At 47.5% G+C, this 24,194-nt stretch overlaps 3 protein-coding genes and 1 long non-coding RNA gene across 4 annotated transcripts; 1 reads left to right on the plus strand and 3 right to left on the minus strand.

Moving 5' to 3' along the window:
- The first annotated feature begins 1,854 nt into the window (after positions 1 to 1,854).
- On the plus strand, positions 1,855 to 7,046 carry LOC107076326 (cornifelin homolog A-like). The gene is made up of 4 exons (XM_015339915.2): positions 1,855 to 1,922; positions 3,839 to 3,970; positions 6,178 to 6,314; positions 6,807 to 7,046. Exons 2-4 carry the CDS (start codon positions 3,847 to 3,849, stop codon positions 6,945 to 6,947), a joined length of 402 nt encoding a protein of 133 aa, XP_015195401.1. The 5' UTR covers positions 1,855 to 1,922; positions 3,839 to 3,846; the 3' UTR covers positions 6,948 to 7,046.
- A 2,053-nt stretch (positions 7,047 to 9,099) lies between these two features.
- On the minus strand, positions 9,100 to 11,474 carry LOC102684630 (zona pellucida sperm-binding protein 3-like). The gene is made up of 5 exons (XM_069187601.1): positions 11,465 to 11,474; positions 10,493 to 10,656; positions 9,704 to 9,864; positions 9,324 to 9,441; positions 9,100 to 9,222 (listed from the first exon to the last, which is right to left on the minus strand). The coding sequence occupies exons 1-5, from the start codon at positions 11,472 to 11,474 to the stop codon at positions 9,100 to 9,102; spliced, it is 576 nt and encodes a 191-aa protein (XP_069043702.1).
- Positions 11,475 to 12,980: 1,506 nt separating this feature from the next.
- LOC102684434 (uncharacterized) lies at positions 12,981 to 22,042 on the minus strand. Its single transcript, XM_069187602.1, has 16 exons — positions 21,651 to 22,042; positions 21,462 to 21,580; positions 21,283 to 21,386; positions 21,007 to 21,184; positions 20,808 to 20,925; positions 20,612 to 20,692; positions 17,410 to 17,429; positions 15,015 to 15,498; positions 14,652 to 14,767; positions 14,429 to 14,532; positions 13,925 to 14,102; positions 13,723 to 13,840; positions 13,566 to 13,648; positions 13,379 to 13,497; positions 13,205 to 13,310; positions 12,981 to 13,095 (listed from the first exon to the last, which is right to left on the minus strand). Exons 1-15 carry the CDS (start codon positions 22,011 to 22,013, stop codon positions 13,225 to 13,227), a joined length of 2,271 nt encoding a protein of 756 aa, XP_069043703.1. The 5' UTR covers positions 22,014 to 22,042; the 3' UTR covers positions 12,981 to 13,095; positions 13,205 to 13,224.
- On the minus strand, positions 19,942 to 20,611 carry LOC138232998 (uncharacterized). The gene is made up of 2 exons (XR_011187432.1): positions 20,180 to 20,611; positions 19,942 to 20,093 (listed from the first exon to the last, which is right to left on the minus strand). It is a non-coding gene; the product is annotated as an uncharacterized lncRNA (long non-coding RNA).
- Positions 22,043 to 24,194: the final 2,152 nt, after the last annotated feature.

The raw sequence follows: 24,194 nt of genomic DNA on the forward strand, positions 1-24,194 counted from the left end.
GCCAATCAGACGCCTCCGTCACACGTTCATTCGCCCCGTTACAAGTCTTCAGCCAATCACACGCCTCCGTCACACGTTCATTCGCCCCGTTACAAGTCTTCAGCCAATCAGACGCCTCCGTCACACCCCTGGGCCAGTGAGCCCGCTGCATAAGGAACTGAGGCCCGTTATACGATCATTCTGGACTCCATCATGACAGGCGCTGTTGGGGTTGTGGGGCTGTATTCACAACGCTGTTGAACTTCTGTTTTGGCTACTGCGTTACGGCAGTAAGGTGCTTTGGCGGGTTTTTGCCATTTTCTGTCAGTTCTATGAGATGTAGAATATTGGACATGAGGGGGCAGAATAGAATAAGCCACTATACTCATAAACGGGTGTTTTTTTTGTTACGTTTATGCTTGTGTAAATGGGCAGTCAGCCCTGGTGGAGGGGCTGAACTCTGAAATCCATCCATGATAGTGACATTCATGAATAACGTCAGTAAATCGCTCATACAAATATTATCACTTCACTTTCAATAAGCGCTTATCCAGAGCAGGGTCATGGCAGAGCCATGGGCACAAGGCGGGACACAGCTTGGAAGGGACACCAGTCCATTGCAGGGCAGACACAGACACACCCACCAGGGCCGGTTTTCCCAGAAGCCAATTAACACACCTGTAGGTCTTTTGACCTTGGGAGCAGATCAGAGTACCCAGAGGAAACCCAGGGGAAAACATACAAAGCGCACAATAGCAGCCTAGGAATAGGGCCAGGGCCGGATTTCGGTGTTCGTAGGCCCTAGGCACGTTCACTCAGAAATCTGCAAAAATAGGGGTAAATGCCAACTGACTGACGTCGATTGACATGATGCACTTTCAGCTGTTCTCATGCTGAACCACGTGATTGATGGAGCGATTCGAGTGACCATCACTTCCATACTTCTAGTTTCTAGAACAGCTGATAGAGAGAGCATGTGATTACTGACTTGCAGCATCTAGAGTCGATCACAAGCATGCGGGATAGTCACGGTTCCGCACGGGGTCGTGCCCCCCCCGACGGCCGTTCCGTCCCCTACACCTGGGGCGTGAATCCGGGTCTCTGGCGTAACGCAACAGGGCACCAACCGCATGAGCTAAAGGAGTCCTCCCTCAGCCCAGGCAGCTGAGGTCCCTGCTACGCGCAGTGTGGGTGCTGACATCACCGCACTAGCTCCGCTACACGTGTGTAATGACTAATTTTCATTAGTTACCAGTGTTTCCCTCCTTCGTAGGCGCTATGAACTTGTCACAGCACCCAGAGTGCACCAGTCTGCTCACTACACACCAGCTCTCAGTGGGGAGGAGAACAGAGTGATGAAGCTAATTCATAGATGGGGATTATATAGGAGGCCATGAGTGGTAAAGGCCAGGGGGAAATTTGGCCAGGATGCTGGGGTATCACCCCAACATAAAATATAAGGTCCTGTCCTGCCAGTTGGCCACTGCCAGTGCCTGGACCAGTCGACAGTGTGAGCTGGGACTGCCTGTCGCTGCAACTGTGGATGGTTCGCACTGTATGATCCAAAACCTTTCTCTCCTGGCACCCACACTTGTTAAGGCTGTCCTGTCCCATTGCACAGTTTTGTGTTGTCTTTGATTGAGTGCTAAATAATATGTTCTCAACTGACCAAACTGATATAATAAAGATGATGCCTAATAATCATGAAGCACACACGAGGCATCATCACCATAATCATGAAGCAGTAGTTGTGATATCTGTTTTCACTAGAAATCGTGAGAAATCTCTCACTTTTTTATCTTTGCATGAAGCAAGCACACTTCCGTTGAGGAGCTATAAAGGCAACTATAGCAGGAAGTAGGCTGGATACAACCGCACAGCACGCGAGATACAGCAGATCCTAATCTGTGCCAAGAGCCGCACTCCCTTCACCAAAGAGAAAAGTAAGGTAGGATGGCACTTCACCACTAAACTCTTTAAAGGAGAGGCTTCATAGCTTTTAATGTCGCTAACTGAGGGGATTTACTTAGCCGTGAAAGCGACTTTGTCATTCCAATTAACATGCATTATTTTTGATACATTATTGTTTTGAAAGATACGGGAAAATTAAAAAAAATAATAATAATGACAATAAATCTCGCAGAGGACACGGAGGCGCGTTTAGAACTAACGAAAGTTTACTTGAATAAATATAAATTTAAATCCCCAAAGATCTATTTTAGTTCACTCTCTTTCTCTATTTTCTGGTAAAGAAAAACACGTGAACTCGGAAAGGAAGAACAAAACGTTTATTCAGAAAAGAGGCAGTTGCTGTTCCGTCTTCAGTGAGTTAATGGTTGAATATTTGATCATCAATGTGATCATCAATGTTATGATTAGTTCCGACTTTGGGAATTCAAGTCGCCGAACTCTAAAAGCCGGGCAAGTGGATCTTAGAGGTCGAAAACACTGGCCTTACGGGCTAGCCGGTCAGTATCAGATCATATCGACCATCGGATAGCGACTGGCTTTCCATTCCCCGCATGATTTTATACACTCGTGATCAAATTCCGTGAAATGAGAAATTTCCTCATCCTTTTCTGCGCTAAACTGCGATACTCGTGTAGTTCATGCTGTCTTTGCCAAGTCAAACTTTTGATTTAAGAAACCAAGAAAAAACATCAAGCAGAGCCCTTTCGATAATAATAATAATAATAATAATAATAATTCATCGCCCAGCTGATGAAATTTCACGAAAAGTAACTCCCTGATAGTGACATTTTCCTCACAGCGAAGTTTTACGAAAGGTCTCAGGTTCTTTTTAGTTTGAAGAGCATCAGGGCTCCTGGACTTCATTCTGTTTTCAGTTTGTCAGTTGAGTGACTTCATTATTTCTGTGATCGGTTGAACACCTCCCACTCCCACCTCGGGATGGGAGCCCTGGAGGGTCTCGTGTTGCGCTTCTTTCCAGGAGTAACTCAGATCGATGAAGCCCGCCGCTGTTCGATCGTATGGAATACAACTGCGATAACGTCACACCGATCGGTCTCTCATTTCAATTCAATTCAAGGTGCTTTATTAGCACCGATGGGTACAATCAGTGTTGCCAAAGCAGATAAAAATAAAATTAACATGGAACAAAACATAAAATAAAAGTAAAATGAAATCTACAGGAATATTACAGACATTTACAACAGAGACATGTCATAAATTATTTACATATACTGTAAACGTATTGAGCGTTATTGCGAGACAGACTCACTGTTCCTCAGGCTGTGACTGGAGATCACATACTGGGCTGCCAGTTCAACTGAGTTCCCTCCTCCCTCTCTCAGTAGGATTGGGATCCGTTGTGATTCTGGCAGGTGTGGGAACTCTGGGATTAGATTTCTGAATTTCGGGAAGAATGTTTCTCTACTCCCAGAGTATCTGTCTCAGTGCAGTAGGAAGTGCACCTCTGTCTTTATTTCTCCCCGCTGGCAGTGGGAGCACAGCCTGTCCTCTCTGGGCAGCCAGGTCTGCCTGTGTCACCCAGTTTCTATGGCCAGGCTGTGGTCACTGAGCCTGTACTTCGTCAGGGTCTGTTTCTTTTTGTTGTTTCTTGTCTTGGTCAAATATTTGGCTAGTGTGTATTGTCTATTTAGGGTTCTGTAGCATTCCAGTTTATGTTGTGTTTGTGTGTGGGTCCCAGTGTGTGAGATATTGCTGTTTGATCTGTGCTGTGATGTGGCTGAGTTTAATACTTATAAACGTATAATAAAGTAATACTTTAATACTCTTTTCTGTATGTTTATCAATAGTGGCTACTGGCCTAATTCGGCCCTGCACCCGTTGTAAGGTGTTTCTCTCTCTCTTTTTTTTGTGCTTCTGCAACTCTTAGGATTCGTCATGCAAGCGCCAGGCGTCGTGGCGGCCCAGCCGCAGGGGATCGTGCTCCAGCAGGTGACCACTGTCGAACTGGCCAGCGCCTGGAGCACCGGCCTCTTCGACTGCTGCGCTGACATGGGCATCTGTAAGCGACAGCCGAGGGTTCTGACGTCTTGCTGGACGTCGGAGAAGGGCAGCTCCCGTCCTGCGCTCTAGCTGTCCTAGTGAGGCTCCGGGGTCAGCTGGCTTTTGGTGCAGTCCTATTCACCGGTGCTAAACTGGTCTGCTTGCTTGCTTGGGCTCCCCCCCCCCCGACACTCCTGATCCCGTGGGCTCTCCCACGCCTGCTGCATTTTCGTTCCTGCCAAGCTCTCAGTGACACAATTGAAACCTTAATTGACTTAATAAAATGATTAATTGGAGCTGCTAATCGCTGACAGCTCTTAAGCATGTTAGACGTCGGTATTTAACTATCGTATTTCGTAAGTAAAATCACAAACCTTTTCATACAAAAAAAGTGGCACACGACCACCTTGTTAGTTCAGTTATTAAGGTCATTACGGCGCTACAGGGGTCCAGATCTAAGTGGGGGGCGTTGCTAACGTCATTAAAATAACAGTTTTTTTTTAGACAAGACCGCCCGCGAAATAAACGAATGAGAGATCCTATGTCACGAGCGGGGAACGCGGTGTATTATCCAATAGCAATGAGTCTGGCATATTTTAAAATAAAACTCAATGATCTATTGGAAAACAAGGCTGTGCGGATGATTTGCAACTGGTCGTTGGCGCGTTCATTCCAGAATATGCAGAGCTGGATAACGCGACCTGTTCCCCTGTAAAGACTGAGCAACAGACGAGCTTACATTTAGCTACGCTGTGTTGGTTAGCGTGCCACATGAAAGCGAGCCGGAAATGTAAGTCGGGTAGCGAGAAACGGGTTGTCACTGTTATTTTACGGTTAACATAAAAACGGTTGCAACCATTCTACCCATTGTCCCGTTTGATTAGCCTGGCATCTTATCTTATCGTGAGTGTTCTGGCGCACTATACTGCCGTCGCATCATCCAGGTGGGGCTGCACACTGGTGGTGGAGGGGATCCCCATTACCTGTAAAGCGCTTTGAGAGGAGTGTCCAGAATAGCGCTGTATAAGTGTAAGCAATTATTTTATTATTATAAATAAATGGGAAGCCACCCTTAGATCGTGGCTTATTGCTGTTTTTTTATTTTGCCTAGAAAAGCATGCAGTAACCAAACCCCCTTGTTCAACTAAGACATAAGTGGTTTGATGGAGATCTCAGACAGTTTAAAACCAGCAATCTGGGTTTGCCAAGAGTCCCTGATGAGGGGCTGCAGTCCCTGTGTGCACAAACTGCTAATGTGGTTTAAACAAGCAAGGTCACATGATTGAAGGGTCACACTGAACCACTACAAAAGCCAACCACCTTTGCAAAGAACAGATAGCTTTACTGAACACTCAGGGCACACCCTTCCCATTTCCTGTTATTTTAAACAAGCTCCCTGCTATGATGTGCATTTCACCTCGCAAACCAATGCTAAGCTTAAATTATTAACCCTTTGTGAACCACATTGCACAGGGGTTGCTAGGCTGGCAACTTCAGATCAATGGTTGTGGCAGAAAGATATCTGTCACAATGATATTATGAACCCAAGCTGGGCACAGAAAATGTCAATGGCCGTCTCACTTTTATCCAGCTGTGCTGTTCTCCGGTCTGACACAGATGGTACCCGATCTGTGTGTGATCAGACCATAGGATGGGGGAAGGTGTTACCTGCTGGTTTATGATCAGACCATGGAGTAGTCCAGGTCTGAGCCATTCTGTCACCTGGAAGGTGTAGCAGATACCACCTTCACCGTTCCCATCGGCCAACCACACACTGCTGAGGGACATACAATCGTCTGATTACAAACAGATGTGCTGACTTTGGCAAACTTCGAAAGGCTTGGGGGGGGGGGGGGGGGGGGGTACTTTTCCTAATGTTGTGCGTCTGCAACACAACACCAAACAGAAACTTACAAGATACATGGCAATGTGAAAGACTTTTCTTTAATTTTGCCGCGAACAATAGAGTGTCATTCCCCACCAGCACTCAAAAAGTAGTACAGCAACACTCACCAGATGTGGAGTCAGTCAAGAAATATAGGAGGTAATTTGATGCAGCAGTGATAGAGATGTGTGTGACACTGGGTGTGTGTCAATACTGATACTGTGTGACAATACCGATTTAAGTTACCTTTTAAAGCCCACTCAGGGCATGTGGAGGCAGGAGAGAGGTGTGCTTGTTGCCGATTTGACAGTTCCAGACCCATGACATTCTCCTGCCCTCAGGCTGTCTGGGGACCTTCTGCATCTCTTCTCTGGAGTGTCGGACCGCCTCGGAATTTGGGGAATGCTGCTGCCTGCCTTGGCTGTGTCCGATCTCCACGACTTTGAGGACTGCCATAAGAGAAAGATACAGGATCCCGGTATGAGTCAGAGATCATCCCTAACAGCTTGCACTCACATTCCCGATGCAATGATGTGAATGCCTGGGTTGTTTTGACCCTGATGTGGTAGTTGACAATACTGATTTAACTTTTAAAGCTGCTCATGCTTAAGGCTATAACATACAATGTCACAAATTAGAGGAGGGTATTCCAGACATCACCCTCATTGGATTATTAATAGGTAACTGTTTTATTCTGGTGTTTCTTGAAGTTAGCTAAAACATCAGCTTCAAAATTGGGGCCCATCAATCTCTTTTTTTAATAAGTATTTCCTGTATTCAGTGCTGAATGCAGCTCTTGATGTTTGTCCTATTTTTTCCTGTATTCCTGTTGATCCTGGGGAAGTCTGCTGGGATTGTTATCTTTGAAAATGCCACAAAATGATTGCCCGCACTCTATGGGCACAATGCTGAGCACCTTCCAGTCCTTTATTGAGCGAAGGGGGTCAAGGCAGTATTTCTCTATTTCTAGGGCTCCATCCTGGAAGACTTCTTTGTGTCCCTATTCTGCAACGTCTGCAGCTGGTGCCAGATGGCACGAGAGTTAAAGAACCGAAGACAGACCACCACCACCACCACCACCACCACTTACACAGCGGTGCCACAGATGTAGGCTTCCAAGAACCCTGTGTGGAATGCAGATTGGATTATATGAAGTTTGAGAACTGGAAAAAACTCAATGTTTTGCTAAATAAATGTGTTCTGAGTTCAAGCTGATGTCTGATGCGCACATATGCACTACAGCTCCTGGTCCCCATGAGTGATAATGCTTAGTTCTGCAAAGGCATGTCCAATCATTGGCTATGGACCATATTCTTCTGGTCTAAAGACCAGATCAATAAATCCACCACATTGAGATAAACATCTTCACTCCTTTTCAGGACCAGGGATTTTAAATGACATAATTTTATACAATTGTGTTCCAATAGCCTCATACTGGAACTGAAAAAAACCACAGTGGGCTTAGACAGTGAAATTAAAGACCAGAAGAGCACAAAGAGCAGAAATGGTCAGGAGAGGAAAGATGAGGCTACAACTGACAATTCGCAACTTCTTGGCAAGACACTCATTGACCCCTTAAATGGCTTAACAGACCTTTTCCATCCATTACTTGAAGCATGACCATTTATGCTCATGCGCAACCCTTGCAAGTACCCAGGTTTCTGTATTCCCATCAGCGATGAGGTTTAAGGCATCAATACAGAGTGCTTCTGCTAAGAGTATCCAACATTAGAACAAAGGCAAAAGAGCACTTGTCAAGAGACACCATTTGAATGGGTGACGGACACGAATTACCTGCATGTTCATTCAAACTTAGTACAAAACGCCTACAAAGCAATCCACCTTGAGCACTGAGTCACAGCAATGCCATCTTGACAAGTGTAGGAAACAAAAGAAGGGTGCAGTTCACCAGCCAACATCATTAGGAATGTGGAAAAGATACAGGCACATTGCCCCTGCCAGCTGGGAAGGTAGATGGGGAAATCCCTGGCCAGTGAAAATCTCTGTAAAGGAAATTTCACTGGAGGGCAATATTACATTCCTAGTTGCATGTCCAGTACTTGCTCCATCCCTGAATGAAGCATAACAAATTGCAAACCCCCCTCCCAGCAGAAAGGTTAGGTTGAGATGAGCCACTCAAACCCCTGCTTGGAGAGGTTTTTATCTGCCAGCTGGATCTTGTGGTGCAGGGGCCCAGATGGAGGTGTTTGCACTCATGCATCTTTGATGAGGTCAAAGGGAGCCCATAGCGTTGCCCATTGGGGAAGAGATTTGATCTGGGACTTCACTGCTGCAAAAGGGTAGGTCCACAAAAAGACCCATTTTAAAAACAAAAATGGGTAAAAGGAATGATTATTCAGATTGCCTCTAGTTGGAGGTCTTGCAAGAACCTTTACACCAGAACTGCCATGTTTTGACATCTGAGAGTCTTGTCACTTGGTCCCCCCACCATTGGAGCATCCCCACCCCCACAAACAAAAGAGGAACCATCACTGAAGCTTTTAAAAAGTTTTATTCCTCTTGGGTTTCAGTCACAGGCTAGGCCATGGATTTGCTTTGCCTCCTGTACAGGGCAGTCCCAAGCACAGCCATGCAGACCAGCCTCACAGCAGCCACCACACCAGCCAGCATCACAACCTCAGCAGAGAGAGCTGGAGAGGGAGAAGACCGGGGTTTGAAATGGTCGTTAAAATAGCTTTAGGCCATCCAACGTCAGGGAATATAAAACTACTACAGGACCTTGCATGTTAAGGAGCAATTAACATAACAGCTTTATAGAGGAACAAGTTTCAAAGCCAAATTCCTGTGGGATTACTCGGTCCTTCCAAACATTTCCCTTTGTCCATTTTCATCTCAAGATGCAGCAATGGCAATGACAGGAGATCCAACAGTTTAAGGAATCGATTTGTACTCCCCATACCTACTGCCTTTTGTTCCTTTGTCTGGAGAAGCCTCTGGGCTTTGAGCTCTGCTGGAGGAGCTCGATTCTTGTCCTCCAGAATGAGAGGGCCAAGAGTGACCTCATGGGCCCAGGCTTGATCTGCAGGTTACAGAAGAGCCGGCCCGTTCAGTGCGCCTCTCCAAGAGAAGGGGGGGGAGGCTATAGTAAGACATGTATACCTGCAGCACTTCTCTTACTCCTACCAATCCAATACCTGGATCATACTGTAGCCGCACAGCGGGAGTCACAGCAGCTGCAGACCTGGTCACTCCCATCCACTGATCTCCACCTACAGCAGGGACACAGGGTCAGAGCAGCTCCCTCAGCTGGACACAGCAGCCCCCTGCCTCCTCACTGACCTGCTGCCCTCACTGTAGCAGTCCTTGTTCAGGGAGTCCACACTCTGGGAAACGGCAGTCACCTTCAGGTGGCAGGTGATGTAGATCTACAGATGAAAGCAGGTCTTGTCTTTGAGAGGGGCAGCCATTAAGCTGTCAAGGTGTCAACCATTTCTGCTCCCTTAGGAAGAGACGTAGGATAACTCACCAAGTTCCTTGCTTCTCTTTGAAATCTGAAGGCATCCAGCTTCATCTGCAACTTAGAGTCCTGGAATCTTGGCATGAACTGAGAGTTGGACCCTGTCAGCTTGGCATCAGTCAGGCACCTGTTAGGGAAGGGGGTGTAGAGAAGTCCACATTTATATATTAAAACAAATTCTCAAATGAGGCATTTGGGTTTGTTCAACTGAAGTCAGTTGATTAGGAATCAACCGCTTCAGCTGCCACTGGATCAAATGTGGTACTTGACCCATTAGAATTTAGTCCCTACTAATCCTTCCCTCCCCCTGCCCATGTCAAAGGGCACCACTTCCTCAATTACAGTCCCAGCAACTGGTCTCTTCATCTCCGTTCCACAACTAAACTCACCCTTTGTTGTCAATGAAGGAGTAGCTGGGGGTGGAGGTCGTGTCTGGGACCAGCGTTGCCACACAGCTGTCCACAAAGAGCCGCGGGGGCTGGTGGTTGGCCTGGGTGACGGGGGCTTCGATGTTCAGGAAATCCCCCAGGTAGAACACATTGCAGGACCTCTGGGAAGAAGCAGTCCAAGAACAGACACGCTGAAGCCATTCTGGGTCATTAGCAGAATGAAAGTCCACATACCTACAGGTTTAGTCATTTGAAAGCCCTCGTCAGCCCTTCTAATAAGGCTTAGCGTCCCCACTCCAAGCACGAGCAAGGTGGAGGAGTCCACAGATAGATACCATTCATGAGTCCCATTGTGAAGCCCAGGACATCTTCGGCAGATTTGGTTGAGGTATATGGGACCCAAGTTGGCTTTAGGGCATTGCTGCTCAAGTTGTGAAACCTAGAAAGGTGGCATTACAATAAGGTGTCCAGAAGATGGGGGCTAAGGCAGTAGACAACATTGCAAGTTTATTCAGTGCTTCCATGTGGAAATCTGCCCAAGTGTTCATAATGCCAAATCAGCAGCTGATCTCACCTCATGTAGCAGCATGCAATACTGACACCACCACCATTAGTCCTCACTATTGTAGATTGTAGTTGAGGGAGAAGTTATAGACGAGCTGGTTTTCAAGTCTTAAAAAAAAAAGATGAAGGCGTGAGAGGAAACGTTTAGGATTCGGGGGGGGGGGGGGGGGGGGGGGGCGATACGGAAAACAGATGAAAAGCCTTTAAGCTGTACCGTCGGTGTACTGCGACACCCCTGTACCGCGGCGTCTCGAAAATCAAGGTCTGCGCCCAGTCATTCTGCAGGGGGACCGCACAGTCTCCCAGGCTGATACCTGAGGGCTTGATCAGCTGGCTAGTACCGAAGAGGTCTCTCTTGACTTCCACCACGATTTTGCTCTCCCCGCACGCTGCCGAGAAGGCCCGGACAACATGTTGGGCAGAGGAGAGTCGAAAAAACACTGCCCCCTTGCTCCCAAGAGCCGATCTCAGCGAGCCGGGAAAAGCGCATCATCGCAGAGCACCAATAGTGCCACTGAATACACTAAAACACTCATGATGCTGACTAACTAGCAAAAAAGCGAATCCACACAACCTCCAAGTGCTCAACCGCTTCTATTTCTGCGTCTCTGCCTGGTTCTGTCAAGCTGCGTGAATAAGGCAGGAGGACCAGATTTTTACGAGGTGTTGAGAATGCCTAATTAAACACAGTTTGTCCTGCAAACATCTCACACGCCTCAGTTACAGTATGTAATGGACCTAAATGAGCTGGGCTCTTAAACACCAGCAGCTTGGACGTTAGCGATTAAATGTACAAACGTAAATGACGCAATGTTTTCAGAACTTTAATATGTTGGGGGGTAAATAAGCTGACTTAAGGTTGAATGCATAATTAATACGAGCACTGAAAAATAAAGCCCTCATACTTGAAGAATAGCGCTGAACTGACGTATTTTGCAGTTTTATCTGGCCGAAGTTGGTTTAATCTTGTACCTGGGATGTCCTTTTCCTCCAAATTGTTTCAAATGATATGTGGTCAACCAGGCATTTTGTTTCTGTGGAGGCTGATCTGTTACGTTAGAAAAACGCCACAATGTAATAAGACACAAAAAAGCTACATAGAGCAGCAGAGGGTAGTTTTCTTGTAACTAATTTTTTTTCCTCCCTAAAACACCCCATTAAATGAGATTCCTGTCTCATGTTACACACAAAACTCACCTTTGAACATTTCTAAACTTCCTGTTTTCAGAGACTGTCTCAGGAAGTGGTTAACGGTGCTTCTATCAGTACCAAGAACAGTCGCACTCTTGAAAATTTCTGTCCTGTATATCTGACCCGAGAGCCGACAAAGGACAGATTTTTTCCAGCTACATTAGTATTTCGGAGTGGGATAATCGTTAATTTCTCAAAGAATACGTCAGGTCTTAATGGCGAGACTTCATGCTACTTTTTCAGGGTAAATCTGTGCGCAGCAGACTATAAAGGAGTTCTGATCTGGTCAGATCTGTTGCGGCATCCCAATCTCCACAACTGAAAGACAGGGAAAGTTCCAATAGGCAACTCCGCAACTGAAATGTAATACATTGCTAAAGTCTACAGAAAACCTGAAACCGAATCAGATCGTGGTGAAAATGGATTGAAGATACTGTGCACATCCTCGCTGTATTGACTCACACCGAACTCTATGCTACCAATGAGGGTGGAAACATTTCAGTATGAAAAAAACAAATTCAGATCAATTGGATGCTGGGGCAGCAGCTGCTATCAAACCCCGCATCAGGAAACAGGGAGCAGTTTCCCCAGAAGATGGGAAATGGCAGCAACTTTCACCCATGCTTGAGTAAAGAATGAGCCTTGTTCAGTTTTAAAAGCACTTCCTTGTCATTTCCCCTTGAGCCTTCTGGATTAAGATCAACTCTTCCTGACAAGAGAAGAAAGCCCACTGGGATGACAGATAGTCAATACACAATGGATTTGATATTATCTACACAGCATGTCCAGGCCTCTCCAACAGGATACAGGTTCAGTTCCTTCATCTTGTCAGCATAGGGCAGTCTCTTCAAGTTCATAAATGGATCTGATTGGTCTGCTTAGGGCAAACACATTAGGAATTCTTCCTGTAAGACAACCCTACCAATGTTCTACTTTATTAGGCATTGCAGCACACTGAATTCACAAGTCTTAACATTTAGAGTCTCCCCCCCCCCACACAAAATTCCTGAACCTGTCCTATGCACAGGCTTGACTTTCACTTAGTGCTTCTAGAGCAGAGACTAAATTCCTTAATAGAGGAAAAGGAGAGTGACAACTACACATTGACCTTGATAAATGAGGTCCCAGCACTCTTTTGTGCCACACCTAATTAAAACTTGTTTCCTAGAGTCTACAGTAAAGCTTCCAGGTCATCTAGACTATAGCACACCATGTCTATTATGGCCACTTGCTGGATTAGTTTGAACAAGTAGTTTCAGTTGCTTTCACCTTAAGAAGAGGATCCCAGAAACAAGATCCATTTATACATTATGGACTTGACCCATCTATTATAGAGCAGGAAAAAAAAAAACACACCATTTTGTCAACAGAATGGTCAAGTCAACAAATAGAACATGCAGGTGCTAAACCGTGTTTAGCCTAAATAAAGCATGCTGAAAGACAACCCAACCTTTACACTCCTTAAAGTACAGAGTATTGCAGTGTGGTACTGGCATCCATAATTCACACTCAAGAGATGGTAGTAATTTTACTTTTTATTTTCATTGTCAGGTACACGGTGGACAAAGGCTCATTCTCAGAGGAGAGACACCTGCTATCCAGAGACTGTTCTTGTCTGACCAGGGTCCCAGAAGATCCTAATGGAAAAGAGGGGAAGAAAAGTCTGTAAGACTTTTAACAACTATATAAATCTAGAACAGTTTCCCCCCCCTCCCCCAAGTGGGAAACTCAAAGCCTCTCACCCACCAGGTTATCAGCCCCATCATTCAGACAAAAGCTTCTTCCAAAGGGTCCTGCATCCCATCCAAAACAACTAGGGGACCCACTGTAGCATCACTCTTCCAGTCCAACCCTGCAATACACATCACCCTCAAGAGACAGAAACCCAGGGAATATGGCTAAAACAGGAAAGAAACCTACAAGTCGTGGAAGACAAGTCCCCTCTCTTCCAGCGGAGAGAAGCCCGGGATTTGAAGCCACTCCCACAGCTGGAATCACAGCAGCCACAGACCTGATCGCTCCCATCTGCTGACTTCCACCTAGGAGAGACACTGCATGAGGATCCACACAGGGGAGACCAACAAGTCAATGGACAACCGAGACCTACCTCCCACCAGTATAGGAGCAGGCTTTGTTCTTCATGTCCACCTGGGAGACTGGAGCCACTTTCAGGCGGCAGGTGATGTAGATCTGGAACAGACCAGAAGCTCACAGCCAAGCCACACCAGCTCAGATCCCAGTTGAACAGAGGCTGGAAAACTCACTGAGCTCCGGGGATCCCGATGGAACCTGAAGGCATCCAGCTTCATCTGCAGCTTGGTGTCCACTGACCTTGGCATGAACTGAGAGCTGGAGCCGGTCACTCTGGCATCAGTCAGGCACCTGTAATTACAGCAAATGGGCATGGAGAAGGTATATAACCTGACCTACTGGGGCTTAGGCCCATTAGTGACATTTAATGCATACCCATAGTTCTCAATGAAGAAGTAGCTGGGGGTGGAGGTCCAGCCAGGGGCCAAGGTGGCCACACAGCTGTCCACAAAGAGCCGCAGAGGCTGGTGGTTGGCCTGGGTGACGGAGGCTTCGATGTTCAGGACATCCCCCAGGTAGAACACATTGGAGGACCTCTTGGAGCTCCAGTCATCTGCATTAAAATCAGACAGATTAGGTTGATTAATAGAAACCTGGCCAAATTCCCCCCTGACTTACAGCAATCATGGCTTCCTAATCACCATCTATAGATCAACTTCATTACTGTTCTCTTCCCCATCAAGAGAAGAGGCAGGTCAAGTGTACTGGTGCATCATCCAGGTAGAGGAGGGGACTCCCCTTCCTGACCTGTAATGTACAGTGCTTTTCTGGACACTCAACTCTCCTATACTTGTACTTTGAGTAAAGTCAAGTCTCCTGCACATCCCCCTCTGCCAATGGCCAGCAGGATCCACAGAAGCACATTAAGAAAAAGAGTACCGTTCATGAGTGTCAGAGTGAAGTCCAGGACATCCTCTGCAGACTTGGTGGAGGTGAAGGGGACCCAGGTTGGCTTCAGAGCATTGCTGCTCACGTTGTATCTCCTAAGAATGAACGGGAGACTCAGGATAGTTTACCCATAATGCCAAGACCAGGGGTGGGTTAAAACCCAGGGCTGCAAGCAGCTCAGACGTTACGGTTCAGGCCAGCAAACACCACCCACCTGGCATAACGGCACTCGATGGGAATGGCTGCGCCGTTCATCCTTATAATTCCGCCAGGAGAGGGGGCGGGCGTGTAGAAAAGCTGATTGGTGTAGATCAGCATCTCACCCACAAACTAGGAGCAGAACAGGAGATCAGCGTGGACTCGCGAGTCGGAAGCCGACAGCAGCAGTGCGCCTATACGAGCTTTTAGAGGACACCAGGACATCGGCGCAAGGCAACCGAACAGAACCATAGCGCTGCCCGAATCCGCATTCGCAAGGGACCCGCTTTATGACGAGCTACTATTCCAAGTCCCACCCTTCTCTTCAGTTCAGCGGTAGCCCCTAACAGTGCGGCGCCCTAGGACTTCGGTTTCTTACCGAGAGCGCGGTGCCGCAGTCGCTCAGGTTGGCGCGGATGAGGAACGAGCCCCCGGACCCGGCCGCCGCCGCCGCCGCGCCGCAGGAGCCGCCAGCCGAGAGCGGGCCGAGCCGCAACTCCTCGGCGCGGACGGGCGTGCCGATGCCGTAGAGGTCGGCGCTGACCGTGATATCCACGGTGGCCTCGTGGCACTGCACGGTGACGGTCTTGCCCGCTGCAGAAGCTCTTCCCTCGCCCTGCAGGGAAAGAGATACCATGGCCTGCCCTTTACGATAGGAGTGCCCGGACTGGTAGGGGCGCACTCTGGCTCGAGTGCTGGGCTTCGGGATTTCCTTGTTGCTAATCCGCCAGCTGTAGCAATAGCCGCCCATCAACAACAGAACTCCCCAAACATACAGCGCTTTGAATAAAGACCCCATTATTCGCCCAACTGCACTTGAAGTATTAGAACCACCAACCACGATACCCAAGTACGCACTCGTTCTTATTTATACAGGGCAGGACAGCGGGCACAGCTGTTCAATCAAGCGGACCTGATGGGTGCGTCACTAAAAGTCCCAGGTGGGACCGCTGTTGCTTTGATTTTGAATAATTGACACAGGGCTCTCGTCACTCAGTTAATAGACAGTGAAAAGATCGTTTACCCTCCGCAATTCAATTTGTGTTAAGTGACTTAAAAGGGAGAGAAGTTGTAAAGGTAATAAAATCGACTATTTCTTTCTGTTCGTGACGACACCGCATTGTCTAATTGATTATTATGTGAAATCACATCGAATAAGGAAAAGGTTCAGTTCACAGCTTTTGTTGAATACATTTTGTCGTTTAACATCGCTGTCTTTCGGACAGCAGCTTTATTGTTAATTCCTGGATTAATGCTGTTCTCGTGAATAACGTTAAGTCATTTACGGTAAATGCGGGTCTCCTTATTTTAAACACTGCAATCTGAACTAAACATCTACAGTACGAGCTCAGAAACGTGTGCTGTGCTTAATATGGGGTCTAAAACACAGTTTCCGGAAAACCTAGTTTCTGGAATTGTTCCAGGCTTGCACTCTCAGTTACAGAATTGGCCCAATTGTTTAATAACTTCCTAATGGGGATAGTTCTAACCCCAAAGTTGTTTTGTAAGCACAGTTACTGGTCCTTTAGTGAGGTGAATGTTTTGGGCAACCAAGTGTAAAACGCCCTCAGAAAATTCCTCTACAAGTCTTTGAAAATAATTGGGTTAATTGTATAACTGACTACTCGTATTGGAATAAAAATCACGAGGCATTCACCCTTTCATGAATTCAACCTGAGGCCGCTAGTTTAAGACACATGTGGTAAACATGGAGCAATGCATGCGTGCTGCAAGAATACTGACACCTGCTGAACATCAGGAGAGTAACATCCTCTTATTTTAGCATGAAACACTGCTTTCCTCCAGACTGAAAGTGGTGCTTTGGTGTAGAACAGTTATACTAAACCCTTTATATAACTGTTTTATATAAACAGTTATATAAAAACCCACTGAAGCTCAGCAGGTGTGAACCTGGTCAGTACCTGGATGGTCAGTACCTGGGAAAAACTAAGGTTGCTGCTGGAAGCGTGTTAGTCAGGCCAGCAGGGGGTGCTGCAGCACAGCAAGCTGCTTCTTGCTGTGCTGCAGGGGGGACCTGTATGGGTTGGGTATGAATGCTGTGCTGTCTAAGACTACTGCCACTCTCTCTGTTACTGTTCACTCTTCTGACAGTTAGTCCAGCAGACTTGACCTATGGTTTGGAAGAACACCAGCTGTTCATGTACCTGTTGGAGTCTCAGGCTTGTTCATTAGTATCTGCTTAATTGCAGAAGAGCAGGGACACAAAATCATGGGGGGACAACAGGTGCCCTTTCAAGCTTGCCTGGAGGAGAGTCCTTTTAGTGCAGGAGAATTTGTGGAGTCTCCCCAGTATCCTTGCAGAGAGGATTTTAGGACAGTTTATGGTCCCTTTGGGCAGTAGACTATAGGATTAAAATGTCATTTCTGTGGAACTGCATGGCGATGCTAGGGACTGAAATGCTTGTCTGAGCGGGTCACAATTGTTCCTGCCCTTCACAAGAGAAGTAGAATTTTATTCACCAACAGGAGCCATATGACATCTCTAGTATTACTAGCTTTGACTTGAAGTAGATCTTATCTTTAGGCACTACTTTAAGGCCATAACTGAGATGCTCCTCCTCAACTGTGGAGGGTTGCCAAATGGATTTTGGAAATACTAATTAAGTTGGAAATCCTGCACAGGTTAATGGAATGTCTTGGGTTTTTTTTGTTTAAACTAATGTTTAATCTGGAGACCTGGTCTACAGGTGATGCTACTCTAGGTCCCCTTATCATTCTCCAAGAGCAGGGGGACACCACCCCTGCTGTGGAACCTGAAGCCCAGAGGCTCCACCTGAAAACAGAAGAGTACAAAGGAATGAGTATATGGTTTGTATGGATACTGTGCTAGTCTCTCTATCCCCTCTCAGGTTTCTCTTCTGACGTTCTGATCCAGGCTGGTTGGTGATTGCTGTGGGCCCTGTCTGCATTGCTGTGCTGTGAACTGTCCTGTCCAGGACCCACGTGGGTCCTAATGCCCCAGTATAGTGACAGGGACACTATACTGTAAACAAGCGCCGTCTTTCGGATAAGATGTAAAACCGAGGACTCTCTGTGGTCATTAAAAATCCCAGGGCGTTTCTCGAAAAGAGTAGGGGTGTAACCCCGGCGTCCTGCCATGCCTCCTAATAATCCCCCTCTATGAATTGGCTACATTACTTTGTTCTCCTCTTCCCCCACCCCCCTCCGATGGCAGGCGGAGCGACGTGCCGGTTGGAGTATTCTCGTCGCATTTAATGGCAACGTCAGCTCAAAGATTTGGTTCAAACCACTAAATGGAGACGGGCCGACAAGTGGACCCTGCTGATGCGGGATTAACGCTAGGATGAGAGAGAGTTATACTGCAAAAATCACACAGCAGGGTCATGAGAAATACTACCATGAAAAACCGGACACTGCACACTGTGATGGATTCCCAAGGGCACAGATGCCCACCAGAATATATTGATTGTGAGCGTTGCTCTTTAATTTGTGTTCATTATACAACCATTTCAATGGGTCAGGAAAACATTCTAAACTCCATGTTTGAGATTGAAGACCTCCAAATTTAGAAAGGATTCCCAAGCCAAGATCCTCAATAGTTTTATCACTGCACCCGTACCCAGTTGAGGAAGACTATTAGCTTCACTCATATTGCATGGCTGCACTCAAGAAGGTACCACTTCCAATGTTCTGTATTACAGTCTGAATAGTCATCCCCGGTCTTAGAGAAGTCTAGTACACGGAGAATATAATCCTACAACATGCTTGGTTGGTCACTGCTCCTCAAGGACTACAGATATGACCCCCAGAACAAAGGTTACAGAGACAGCTACTCAGCATTGACAAAGTGCAAGAATCTGTCAAAGGGACAGAGTGTGATTGCAGTATGACCAAGTGCAGCCCAGAATATAGTACTAAGGTGCCTTGCTGAGCGTTTGGGTCAGCTCCCCTTACTATTTGTGCACTTTAGGGGAAACGTGCACTGCAGAAAGGGCATGAAGCTTGTTGACTGTAGCTGCCAGGTACTTCCAGCATCATTAAAGTAAGCCAAGTGTCTTGCACATCCAAACTCTTGCTAACAGCTGTTTTCATTGCAGTAAGAGCAGAGCATTATGAAGGGGGATGAAAATTACAGTCTTAATCTCAGAGGCACCCTACAGCAAAGGGCTGCACTTGACACCGCCCCCAATAACACGGTAAACTTGCTTCTAGCTGTAAGCAAACTAAATTATGTCTGGAAGCCTATTTCAAGCATTAGGTTTCAAGCAGAGACTCAAGAGATTGTCAATCAAAGCTGGATAAGAAACCCATAGGAGAGACAGATCACGTTGTGCTCCAATATTTAGTTTCGTCAACTCATGGCTTTGCTTAGTTATGCCTCCTGGACAGGACAGTTCACAGCATAGCAATGCAGACAGGGCCCACAGCAATCGCCACCCAGCCTGGATCAGAACGTCGGAAGAGAAACCTGTGAGAGGATAGAGAGACTAGCACAGAAACAGGAATAGCCTCCTTACTCATTCCTTTGTACTCTTGTTTTCAGGTGGAGCCTCTGGGCTTCAGGTTCCACAGCAGGGCTGGTATCTCCCTGCTCTTGGAGACTAAGGGGACCTAGAGTAGCATCACTTGTAGACCAGGTCTCCACATTAAACATTGGTTTAAAAAAAAAAAACCAAGACATTCTATTAACCTGTGCAGGATTTCCAACAATTAACATTTTCAAAATACATTTGGCCACCCTCCACAGTTGAGGAGGAGCATCTCAGTTATGGCCTTAAAGTAGTGCCTAAAGGTAAGATCTACTTCAAGTCAAAGCTAGTAATACTAGAGATGTCATATGGCTCCTGTTCGTGAATAAAATTCTACTTCTCCTGTGAAGGACAGGAACAATTGCATCCCACTAAGACAAGCATTTCAGTCCCTAGCATCGCCATGCAGTTCCACATTTTAATCCTATAGTCTACTGCCCAAAAGGACCATAAACAATCCTAAAATCCTCTCTGCAAAGATACTGTGGAGATGGCATAAGTTCTCCTGCACAAGTAGGACACTCCTCCAGGCAAGCTTGAAAGGGCAGCTGTTTCCCCCACCATGATTGTGTCCCTGCTCTTCTGCCATTGAGCAGATACTAAGGAACAAGCCTGAGACTCCCACAGGAACCTGAACAGCTGGTGTTCTTCCAAACCACAGGTCAAGTCTGCTGGACTAACTGTAAGAGTGAAGAGTAACAGAGACTGGCAGTAGCCTTAGACAGCACAGCATTCATACCCAACCCATACAGATCCCCCCCTCCAGCACAGCAAGAAGCAGCTCATGACAAGAGACCCTTTGCAACCAGTTTATTGCTCATTCACATCAAGTCAGTTCATGGGTTTGTGTTGCTTCCTCCTGCGCAGGACTGTCCCCAGCAGAGCAGCAGAGACCAGCCCCACCGCAGTCACCACACCAGCCAGGATCACAGCCTCCACAGGCAGGCCTGGAAAGAAAGCACAGAGGAGCCTCAGCAAGTGGGCACTGCCACGGAGAGGGGCCAGCCGACATGACAGCACCTCCTGCCAGTACCTGTGGACTTGCCCTCCTCTGCTCTTAGCTGGGAGCTCTGGCCTTCTGCCTCCACTGGCCTCTCAGCAACCTGCTCTTGCAGCACAAACACGGGACCAACAGTGGCATCAGCTTCCCACTCAGGAGCTGCAACAAGAGCAGGACAAGCCTGGCTGTAGACCACACTGCTTGACCCCCACTTTCCCGAGGAGATCCATGCCATGAGCGGCAGAGCAAGGGTGCCTTACCCCCTGTAGAAGCCAGGTCCCTCCTGCTCCTGCCACCCCAATACCTGGATCGTACACTTGGCACACAGCTCGAGTCACAGCAGCTGCAGACCTGGTCACTCCCATCCACTGATCTCCACCTACAGCAGGGACACAGGGTCAGAGCAGCTCCCTCACCTGAGCACCAGCTGGACACAGCAGCCCCCTGCCTCCTCACTGACCTGCTGCCCTCAGTGTAGCAGTCCTTGTTCAGGGAGTCCACACTCTGGGAAGCAGGAGTCACCTTCAGGTGGCAGGTGATGTAGATCTGCCAAGAGCACGAGTGGATCAAGCTACACCCAGGCCTCCATCTGGGGCTTGTAATGGAAATGCTGTTCCACAACATTCACAAACCCATAAAAGCAGAAGGATCAAGTACTCACTGAGCTCCTGGCATCCTGATAGAACCTGAAGGCATCCAGCTTCATCTGCAGCTTGGTGTCCTGGGTTCTTGGCATGAACTGCGAGCTGGAGCCTGTGGATTTGGCGTCAGTCAGGCACCTGAAAGGAGAGAAGGCAGTGTAGAACTGGAGAGACGGCAGGCAGTATTCACTAGCTCAAGCCACCCGAGGTCACACCCACCCTTTGTTCTCAATGAAGGAGTAGCTGGGGGTGGAGGTCTGGTCAGGGACCAAGGTGGCCACGCAGCTGTCCACAAAGAGCCGAAGGGGCTGGTGGTTGGCCTGGGTGACGGAGGCTTCGATGTTCAGGACGTCCCCCAGGTAGAACACATTGGAGGACCTCTGGGAGCGCCAGTCATCTGGATGGGAAAGGAACCCCAATCTCAAGCACAGATCCCATCGATCCAACTGCACTGGCTGTACAGTCACACCGTGCTTCATCTCAGGGGAGACCTACCACTCATGAGGCTCAGGGAGAAGTCCAGCAGATCCTCAGCAGACTTGGTGGAGGTGTAGGGGACCCAGGTGGGCTTCAGGGCATTGCTGCTCACATTGTGGAGCCTAGCACACAGGAGGCAGGTGTCAGCAGGGAGTCAAGCTCCAGGCAGGCAGCCCTGCTGCTCCTCCAGGACTCACCTCATGTACTGACACTCGATACCCACAACAGCGCCATTCGTTCTCACTATGGGGGTGTTGGCCAGCGGCTTCGGGGTGTAGTTGAGAGAGAAGCTGTACACCAGTTGCTCGTCCACGGTCTAGACAGATCACAGATCCAGTCACCCAACTGCCGAGAACCCGAAGCTGCCCAACGGCAGAACCACTTACACTCAGCACACTGCGACACGCCTGCAGCTCAGCCTCGAAGATCAGGAGCTGCGCCGCGGTGTCCTGCCGGGTGACCGCACAGTCTCCCAGGCCGAGATCCGAAGCGTTGATCAGCTGCCCGGTGCCGAACAGGTCTGTCTTGACCTGCACCACGATCGTACTCTCCCCGCACTGCGCCGACACAGCCCGGATAACCTGCTGCTTCTGCTGCCGTGGCAGCAGAGGCGAGTCCAGAAAGGCGACCCCCTTGCGCCTGATGCCGGATTGGACGTTAGCGCGGGCGCGCCATTGCGCAGCATCACACAGAACTGCGAGGAACAGCAAGGTCAACAGCCGAAAGGCGAGACCACTAGAAAACCACATCTTGAAATGAAAACAACTCGCAAAACCACGATACCTGCTGTTTGCGAGCTCCTTCTTTTTAAAGCCACCGAGACTTTCGCACGTGATGACGTTCAGGTTCGCAGAGTGAAGATTTTCACGAGGACCCGAACTCGGTCAGCTCACACGCAGGAGGACAGGATATTGAATCCACCCCGTGGAAAAGCCATTATAGTTCAAGTGAAGGAGGATCATGGAGACTCATTTCTCCTGAATAGACGGGTCATTGTTTACAGTGAATACTTACGGTTAAACACCGGGGTAAAGTTAGCTTGAAGTTCGAAAACGATTTTGGCACCCCTTCAGCGTTTTCACGACACAAGCTATTGGCTTGTGAACAGCATTCCCCTATCCCAGTGCATAGTGCCACATTAAATAGAAGCACGAGAAAAAGAGATTCAGAACGCAAAGCTGTGTCGGTCTTCTGTGTAAACAATCGGTTTGAAAATCATGGGAGCTGTTTTTAATAAGCTGCTGAGTAAAGAATATTTGAATCTTTCTGCTGTCAGTATTGTGAATATAGTTGACCCTTACCTGAATGAAAACAGGACATAAAGAAAGGGTTTCAGAAATCAAGCAAAACTTTATTCCCGTGCTTACAGTCTGGGTAATTGGAGACTGCGCTGTTCTGCTTCCTATGGTGATATACGGTTTTTTCGCACGAAGCCGTGTTGAGCAGTATTTCTCGCGTTGTGGACGTGTGTACACAGCGGTCCCCCCGGGTTCCAGTTAGTGCGTAATTACGCATCGATGAAAAACCGGAGGTTTAAAAAAAAGATAATTAGCTCACTGATAGTTTGATGTAGAGGCTGTGGACATTTCCACAAGTCGTGGTCTTTAAAATGCATTTGGTTTGAAGGCGTTCTGTGCTTCCATTGCGAAGATATGGACAAAAGAATATTCGTGCGTGGTCCAAAAAAGTGCTAAAAACGACAATGTGAAGGCTATTAAAACATTCACAATGTACTTGATACACAAAGCAAGTGTTTTCGTAACCCTAGGAGGTTTCGTGAAAGCGCTACAGGCGTGCCAAAATCGTTTTCGAACTTCCGGCGAACTTTCCCCCGGTCAGTTACACTAGGACACTGGCTGTATTTTGCGGTACGTGCGTCTAATATTTCCTGTTAGAGCTTTTGCCTGCTGGCCACCAGATGTTAAGAATGATCTGATCAGAGGTGAACTAGTGAGAAAAGATAAGACCTGGTCCGAAAACGTCTCACTTTACATACAGTACATCATAAGATCTCATTATTGATTATGTGGGAAAGGTTTGCACAAATGATTTCAATGAATTTGCCGAAAATGAGATATTTCGTGGCTTTAATGTGTCCCTCTAGTGAAAAGACAAACTCGTAGTGATACAGTATTTCCTTCTCCAGATCTGTGGGCAGTGACGACACGTGTTTTGTCCCCCAGCTGAAATGTTGGTTGTGGGGACTTCAGGAGTCAGTCTTCTACAGTGGAAAACACGAACAGCTTTACTTTAAGTCTTCACGATAGCACACACACAGTCATTGAAATCGATTTAGACTGATCTGAAGAGTGTCTATTGGGTTGGACTCCTGCCTAGTGTACATGCAGGGGGAGTTTGCATGTTCAGTTATGCTAGGAACTGGCTCATCTCCACCACTTTTATTGGACGCGGGCTGTAGAGAACTGGGTGAAAGTCACAATCATCTTGTTCATGCACAGCACTAGTCCCCAAGTTAAATCATGGTTTAATTTTTCCTTTGACAGGTAGCTGAAGGAAAAACTAATTGTAATCAAACTAGAAATGTTTGGCTGCCTGGGTCCTGGTGTGTTGTTCTAAAGAACTAGAACAGGAGGGCATTGGCTGAACTCACTCAGAAGGGAGAGGGAGCAAGTTTGTCAACTTGCGCCCGAGGGCTGGAGAGATGAAAGAGGAATTGGTTATGAGCCCTATAGGTATTTCCCCCCTCCCCCAAAGTGCAGTCAATTAGAATCCAGGCCAGTCGAAGGAATATCATTAAGACCACAGACTCCAAGAAAAAGCAGTGGCCAAGAACTAGTGCAAGTACTTGTCTATGAAAGACGGAAAAGCACGGCCATTGAAGAGGCTTACAGGGACATCTTCACAGACACTGAACTACAGCACTTAATGCTGACAGAAGAGGGAAGCATACAAGACAGTACACAAGGGAG

This window comes from Lepisosteus oculatus, chromosome 3, assembly GCF_040954835.1.
Source record: "Lepisosteus oculatus isolate fLepOcu1 chromosome 3, fLepOcu1.hap2, whole genome shotgun sequence".
Classification (NCBI taxonomy): Eukaryota; Metazoa; Chordata; class Actinopteri; order Semionotiformes; family Lepisosteidae; genus Lepisosteus; species Lepisosteus oculatus.